General features: G+C 46.5%; 1 protein-coding gene across 1 annotated transcript in view; it reads left to right on the top strand.

Moving 5' to 3' along the window:
• The window catches only part of MYO9A (myosin IXA), a 395,533-nt gene that overhangs the window by 221,551 nt on the left and 165,573 nt on the right, over positions 1 to 8,409 (top strand). The window contains exon 15 of the mRNA XM_023753167.1: positions 4,349 to 4,468. Coding sequence (XP_023608935.1) covers positions 4,349 to 4,468 — 120 coding nt within the window. The remainder of the gene's footprint in view (positions 1 to 4,348; positions 4,469 to 8,409) is intronic.

Below are 8,409 nucleotides of genomic sequence, written 5' to 3'. Positions count from 1 at the left end.
CCACCCCCCTGATCGGCCTACAGCCCCTCCTCCCAGCCAGCTCTGCCCCCGATTGGTCCCCCCCAACTCTGATCAGGGGAAGGGCCAGCCAGCCTCCCACTGTCTCCTCCTCCCAACAGGCCCGGCCCCGATACACCCTGATTGGGGCCAGGGCCGGCCAGACCCCTCCCATGCACAAATTCATGCACTGGGCCTCTAGTCGATAATAATGAGAATAGAAAATTTTTATTGGAGTGTATAACTTGGTAATAATTGTCTCTTTTTTGTTGTTTTCTCTTTTTAAAATTGATTTTAGAGAGAGGAAGTGTGTGTGTTGTGTGTATGAGAGAGAGAGAGAGAGAGAGAGAGAGAGACTTAGATGTGAGAGAGAAACATTGGTCTGTTGCCTCCCGTTGACGCCCTGACTGGGGGTCAAATTCACAACCTGAGCATGTGCCATGATCGGCAATATAATCCATGACCTTTGGTGTATGGGAGATCACTCCAACCAACTAAGGCACACCAGCTAGGGCAATAGCTATCTCATTTTGAAACATTGAACATTTGCAACTATGGGCTCTTCCTTTTTGGTAGATAAGATAGTGCTTTATTAGCTTACCTATTTTTATTATTATATGTGAAAAAAGAAATATTCCAAGTCATTTTATTTTTAAAAGCCTGGTACTTATATGTATACTATTATCTTATGTTAGGCTCTAATAAAATTCCATTTCCTTAGCTTAAGTGTAGATGCATATTCTCTGGATTTAGAAACTAAACCAAGCTTTGCAAACTTTTTTTAATACTCTGCCTCTGTTTAACTTTTTAAAAGAGTCTCCCTTGAGAACTATTCATAGGTAGTATTGCGTTCTTAATTATACAGTAAACTAGAGGCCAGGTGCACAGATTTGTGCACCAGTGGGGTCTCTCGACCTGGCCTGCGGGGATAGTGGACCTCCATGCTACTACAGCCTGGCCTTACCCACCGGCTTGGCGGGTTCCAGCTTCTGTCCGCATCAATCCCGCACTGCACCAAGTAGTGTGCAAAGTGGCAGGCGGCCGGGGAGGAGCCCGAGCCCCAGCCAGGTGCCGTGCCACTCCTGCTCATCCCAGCCCAACTACGCATGCCGCCGCTGCTCGGTAGGCTCCCTGCCACTCTGCTGCAGTCTCTGCGCGTTTGTCCTAGGGTGATATGAGTGCGGCGCCCATGACCACACAGCCACCGCTTGTCATTGCAGCCTTGCTCCTCACACGGCGCTGGAGAAGGGGCCATGGGCTCGTGCCCAGTCAGTACGGATGCTGGTCCCAGATTCCGGTCCCAGTCCAGATGGGGGAGGGATGCGCAGTGGGAGTGTCCACGGGAGAGGCTCGCGCTGCCGCAGCTGTGCTTGCCAGCCATGAGCCCGTTGGTCAGCTGAGCGATGCTCCCACTGTGGGAGCGCACTGACCACTAGGGGGCAGCTCCTGTGTTAAGCATCTGCCCCCTGGTGGCCAGTGAGCGTCATAGCTACTGGTCGACTGGTTGCTTAGGCTTTTATATATATACTAGGGGCCCAGTGCACAAATTTGTGCACCTTGAAAGGAACGGTGGGCCACGAGGCTGCAGTGGGCACAGGGGTGTGTCTCGGCCCATCCTCCCAGCCCCTCCTGCCGTGACCCCCGGTCTCCTGCCTGCCAGCAGCCCCGCTCCCGCCGCTGCTGCTCCCACGTGCGATGGCACAGAGTGATTGGGGTCAGCACCAGCAGCGGTTACAAGTGGGGCTGGCACCATCAGCAGGTGTGAGCAGTGGCTGCTGGCCATGATCGCCCTTCAGGAGCAGGGGGAGGTGGAGAAGCCCTGAGAGGCCATCAGGGCTGGCAGCCACTGCTCACACCCGCTGACAGCGCTGAGCGATCAGTGCTGGCACCCAGTGCCAGCAGCAGGTGCGAGTGACATGCGGGACCTCAGTGAGCGGGAGCAAAGAATTTTCAGTAACCACTAGAAGCTTGCCCCGATGACAGAGACCAGCGCCTCACCTTGGTCTGGCGCCCCCACTCACCTGCTCCACTATCCCACCGCAGCTGACGCCCACCATGTTCCACGCTCTGCTGCGCATGCTCACTATGTTCTGCGCCTGCCCCCTGGTGGTCACCACACATCATAGTGACCGGTTGTTTGGTTGTTCTGCTGTTTGGTCTATTTGCATATTAGCCTTTTATTATATAGGACTAGAGGCCTAGTGCATGAAAATTCGTGCATTTGGGGGGGGGTCCCTCAGCCTGGCCTGCATCCTCTCACAGTCCGGGTGCCCACGCGGGATGTCCACCTGCTGGCATAGGCCTGCTTCCCCAGGGGATCGGCTCTAAGCTGGCAGTCAGACATCCCTCTGGCAGCCTGGGAGCCCTTGGGGGATGTACGACTAACAGCTTAGGCCTTCTCCCCGCAGGATTGTTCAGTCGCTTAGGCTTTTATATATATATGCACCAATGGAACTTCAGTTCATTGTTTAATTTCCCTCTCTCTGTTAGTCGGACATTCTTAGTGCTGCCGTAGAGGTGGGAGAGGCTCCCACCACTGCTGCTGCACTCGCCAGCCATGAGCCCGGCTTCTGGCTGAGCAGTGCTCCCCCTGTGAAAGTGCACTGACCATCAGGGTGCAGCTCCTATGTTGTGCGTCTGCCCCCTGGTGGTCAGTGCAAGTCATCGCAACTGGTCGTTCCTCTGTTAGGGTCAATTTGCATATTACCCTTTTATTATATAGGATAGATTAGAGGTCTTGTGCATGAATTCGTGCACAGGTGGGGTCCCTCGGCCTGGTGGGTGATCGGTGTCCATTGGTGCCATCTCGCCCAGTCCCAATTGGGGCTGGCTGGCTGGGGGAGGGACCGCAGGAGGTTGGCCAGCTGGGGGAGGTTAGCTGTGGGAGTGCACTGATCACCCAGCTGTCTGACAGGAAGGACCACGGGAGGTTGGCGGTCACGGGAGGTTGGCTGGCCATGGGAGGTTGGCTGTGGGAGTGCACTGACCACCAGGGGGCAGCTCCTGTGTTGAGTGTCTGCCCCCTGGTGGTCAGTGTGCATCATAACAACCTGTTGATGTCTCGTTAGGTCATTCAGTCATTCGGTCACTTAGGCTTTTATATACTGTATATATATATATCCCACGTTCAAAGGCTGTTAAATCGCGTTGTTTACCCATATCTTCAGAAAAAAATCACTTCTACTGTCGTGGTAAATAACCTGCTTCCCTATTTATAATGGTCTGGCCCTCTAGCAACTTCAGCATGAAATTATAGCTAATTTGTCTACAAAAGTCAGGTGGTCATAATAATCTGGCCACTCAGTATATATTGATATGCACCAATGGAGCTTCAGTTGATTGTTTAATTTGCCTCTATTTGTTAACTATTCACTTTCAAAGGCAATGTACGTAAATTTGAAGTTAATGGCATAAGTCTAGAGATGTTCTCTAAGTAAATGATACTTAAGTTCCTCCCTACCTGGAAAACCTTCTTTTACATTCATGTATTGCTAATATTTATGGTACTGAAGCTCCCTCTCCTCCCCCCCCCCCCTGCGCACACACACACACACACACACACACATTATTGCTTGAGTGATTCATCCCCCTGCGCGCGCGCACACACACACACACACATTATTGCTTGAGTGATTCATTGTTTCAGCAACACTAATCTGGGGCTTTGGTCCTTACCGAAAGTGCTCTCTTCCCTTTCCCACCAGTAGTTGATTCTGTCTCACTTTATAAGAATTGGTAGTGAAGTAGAGATTTTTTAGCTTGTTTTTAGCTTTATAAATATACAGAAGTGCTGCTGGGATTTCCTGCTCTGTGGTGCTTTCTTCCCACTCTTTCAACATTGACACACTTGTTGGAATTCCTACAAGTGTTGTTAATTGCAAGATTTGTGATATAATTGTTTAACTTTTGGTAATTTGTTTTGGGTAAATTTCTCTTTGGGGTTCATCAGTGTTTCTTGCATTGTTGCCAACTATATGCCAATTATATTTCAGACCTGATAAAAATGAGTCAATTTTTTAAAAAAAATCTAAACCGTACCAATTGTTTTTGAAATTTCCATACCAGTTGTATTTTAAATTCAAAATTTTTAGTATGATGCTAACTCACAACACTTTGAGTACTGAAAAGAATATTTTGATTACTAAAAAGGACCTTTAGTTTTTACTGTTATTGTTGTGTAATTTCGTCAAATTAATTGGAAAAATCATTCACCTTTAACTCATATCATTTGATACATTTTTTATATCCTCTAAGATAGTTGGCAGCATTGTCCTTGATTCTCAATTGGTTTGGGCTTATATAATGTCTTTTTCTTTTCTCCATTTTTGTTGTTTTTCTTTTGCTTCCTAAGGGCATGATGATACAGCGCCATGTGCAATTTTGAAAAGTATGGATAGTTTTAGCTTTCTCCAACACCCAGTCCACCAGAGGAGCTTAGAGATTCTGCAGAGGTGCAAGGAAGAGAAGTACAGTAAGGCTAAAAATCCTGATAAACTATGTCATCATATATGCATTTGGAAATGGAAACCAGGAGCATTCTACACCAGGGTGGGGCATAAATTATATAGGCAATATGACCTCCAGAATCCTTTGACCAGTTGGTCTCAGGATATTTTTAATGAAACTTTAGTTTTTTCTCTTAAAAAAGTTGATATACCTGTTCTTTTAATTTGAATGTCTGTTTGCCTGTGATCCTTGAGTTTTTAATAATATTTTGTTACAGACTCTGAATTGATTTTTCTTTTTGGCTCTAAAGTAGCTGAGTGGTGGGTAAAAATGAACAGTGATTTTCTTTCCTGCTGATTTTTTTTGAAGCTTTATTGAAATCTAATTGAGGTAAAACAAACTGCATGCAAAAGCATAAAGTTTGGTAAGTTTTTACATATATATGCACCTGTGAAATCATTAACCACAAGATGATTAATATATCCAACACTACTACGAGTTTCCCCTTGCAAATTCCTGCTGATTTTTATGTTTGCTTATAGTTGAATTTTAACATCAGCAGTGTTGCTTTAGTGTATCATTGGTAAATTGCTTAGTTTGATTGCAGTTCTCCTATCAGACTTTCTTATGTCTGGTTTAGAGCAAAGCTACTACATTAATGTTTTGGCTTAAGGAAGAATAACAGAATCATAGTGGATGTTCTTTTTTCTTTTAATAAGTTGGTGTAAAATGATGCTCTTGGTCTCCATTTCCTCCTTTTCTATTTGTTATACTCCTTCTGCATAAAAATGGGTTCTTTTGCCTGTTGTGGGATTACAGTTATTTGGCTAACTGAAATAATGAGAATAAAAAAATACTACAGAGTACTTGATGCTTAACTCAGAAATTTGCATATAATGGATCTAAACTACTTACATTTTCTGTTGTAAGCTTTTTACAGTACACTACAGATACACTTTGCTAATTTCCCAGTTTCGTGATTGAAATTCCATGAAATTTTACTATCCAATTATCAGTGAATGAAATTCCTAAAAGCAAATGTTATGTTTTTTTTCTTTCTTTAAAAAAATATTTTTATTGATTTTAGAGAGGAAAGGAGAGAGAGATAGAAACATCAATGATAAAAGAGAATCATTCGTAGGCTGCCTCCTGCATTCCCCACATGGGGGATTGAGCCCACAACCTGGGCATGTACCCTGACTGGAATCTAACCGTGACCTCCTGGTTCATAGGTTGATGCTCAACCAGTGAGCCATGCCGGCCAGGCTATGAGTTTTTTTCTTTAGTTCTTCTTATTCTGTCTTGGTATAAGAAAACATGTAATGTATTTTGAAAAACATTATTTAAAATGTTTTCTCATTTTAAAAAGAACAGAGGTAAGTATTGCATTAAAAAAAGACATTTTAAATGTTATTGTTAATTATTACTATTATTTCTAAAAGGTATACAAGTCCTTATTCCATTTATCCACCTTTTTTTAAAAAATATTTTAATCTATGGGACATTGTTTAAAACAATCTATAGATCTTTTCTGGGTAGCTTAAATTAATTGTTTTTAACTTGTAAATAGTTGCAAGTGGTTTATTTGTTTTGTTGATGTTCATGTCTCTCAGCCTGACATTCTTAGGCTTAATTGTATTCTAGCTTGGTATATATAGGCCCAGAATAGGAAAGCACAAATTTCAGCACAAGCTGTATAAGGAAATTGTACATTTACCTGTGTTCACATGCAAATTTATTTCTACATTTGTGGAAGTTGCACTTTTTTCATTATTTTAGGTAGTTTATTCCCTTTTCTATTGTAGTACTACCAATAATTAAAATTATGTAATATATAAAATTATAAACTCATGTTTGGGAGATTGTTTTAAAAACAAAAATCGGGACTACTAGCTTTAGGTGATGGTAAATTGGTGAGGTGAATGAACCCTCTCTCAGGTAAAAATGATAAAACCTTGAAAAAAATTCAAAATAACTATTTGAAAGAACTGGAAAAAGATTCCAAAGACTAGAAGACCAAAAAAAGACCAACAAGAAGCAGAAACTTGAGGAGAATCATTCTTTAAGTAGTGGGTAAGAATTGTGAATGTGTGCCTTTTTGCACAAAGTACTTCCCAACTCCCATCTAGTTATCTACACAAATAAAAGACAAAGATGCTAATTGACTGTACCTTCGCTATGTCCTAAGCCACGCCCACCAGCCAATTAGAGCGACTGTATGCAAATTAACCCAACCAAGATGGCGGCTTGCAGCCACGGAGCTGGAGCAAGCAGGAGGCTTGGTTGCCCGGGCAATGGAGGAAGCCAAGCTTCCCGTCCTCCCTGAGCCAGCTGTGGCCTCCGCTCATGGCAACAAAGTTTCAATAATAGAAGACAAATAAATCCCAGATACCTGCTTCCAGCCAGCCTCCACTGGGAGCTTGGATGGCTGGGGGCCGTGGCCAGCCTGCAAACAGCCATCAGCCCCTCACACAGGCTGGCCACACCCTCATGGGATGAGGATCCCTGCTGGGGGGCTTAGCCAGCCTGAAAACAGCCCTCAGGCCCTCTCCCAGGATAGCCAAGCACCCCAGCAGGACCCCCACCCTGAGGGGCTGTGGCCAGCCTGCAAACAACCATCAGCCCCTCACCCAGGCTGGTCAGGCACTCCTATATAATAAAAGAGTAATATGCAAATTGACCCTAACAGCAGAATGACTGGGAATGACTGGTCACTATGACACACACTGACCACCAGGGGGCAGACGCTCAATGCAGGAGCGTCTGGTGGTCAGTATGCTCTCACAGGGGCAGCTCTGCTCAGCCACAAGCCAGGCTGATGGCTGTCAGTACAGCGGTGGTGGTGGAAGCCTCTCCCACCTCCTCAGCAGCGCTAAGGATGTTCGACTGCAGCTTAGGCCTGCTCCCCGGTGGCAAGTGGACATCCCCCAAGGGCTCTGGGCCTGCCACAGGGATGTCTGACTGCCAGCTTAGGCCCAATCCCCCAGGGAGCGGGCCTAAGCCAGCAGGTGGTCATCCCCTGAGGGGTCCCAGACTGCGAGAGGGCACAGGCCGGGCTGAGGGACCCCCCTGAGTGCACAAATTTTTGTGCACCAGGCCTCTAGTCCTATCTAATAATAGAGAAACATGGTAATTAGCCGTACCTCCACTACCCTTCCCATTGGCTAGTCAGGGTGATATGCAAATTAACTGCCAACCAAGATGGCGGCCGGCTGCCAGGCAGCTTGAAGCGAACAGGAGGCTTGCTTGCTTCAGTGACGGAGGAAGCCAACGTTCCCCGCCTGCCTTGCCGGCCTGTGAGCTTGCAGTTTAAGAAACATTGTTACAAATATAGAAGCTAAACAAAACCCCAGAAACCTGCTTTCAGCCAGCCGGGCTTCAGCCAGCAGGACCGCAACATTGTTTCAATTATAGAACAAACGCAGATCCCTGCTTTCAGCCAGCTGAGATCTCAGAGCTGGAGTGAGCAGGACCACAACAGTGTTACAATTATAGAATCCAAACAAACCAGATACCTGCTTTCAGCAGCCAAGGCCTCAGAGCTGGAGCCAAGCCTCAGAGCTAAAGCTAGCCCAGATTTAAAAAAAAAAAGAATAAAAGGACAGGTTGGGAGCTTCAGTCACCTGCCAGCCTGAAAACGGCCCTCAGCCCCTCACCCAGACTGGCCAGGCACCCCAGTGGGGACCCCCACCCTGAAGGGGCTGTGACCAGCCTACAAACAGCCATCAGCCCCTCACCCAGACTGACCAGGCACCCCAGTGGGACCCCGCCTCCCTGAAGGGGGTATGGCCAGCCTGAAAATGGCCCTCAGCCCCGCACCCAGACTGGCCAGGCACTCCAGCGGGGACCCCCACCCTGAAGCGGTGTGGCCAGTCTGAAAATGCCCCTCAGCCCCTCACCCAGGCTGGCCAGGCACCTCAGCGGTACCCCCACCCTGATCCGGGACACCCTTCAGGGCAAACCAGC

The sequence above is a fragment of the Myotis lucifugus genome, unplaced genomic scaffold, assembly GCF_000147115.1.
Source record: "Myotis lucifugus unplaced genomic scaffold, Myoluc2.0 scaffold_41, whole genome shotgun sequence".
NCBI lineage: Eukaryota > Metazoa > Chordata > Mammalia > Chiroptera > Vespertilionidae > Myotis > Myotis lucifugus.
This window is presented reverse-complemented; position numbering and strand designations above follow the sequence as displayed.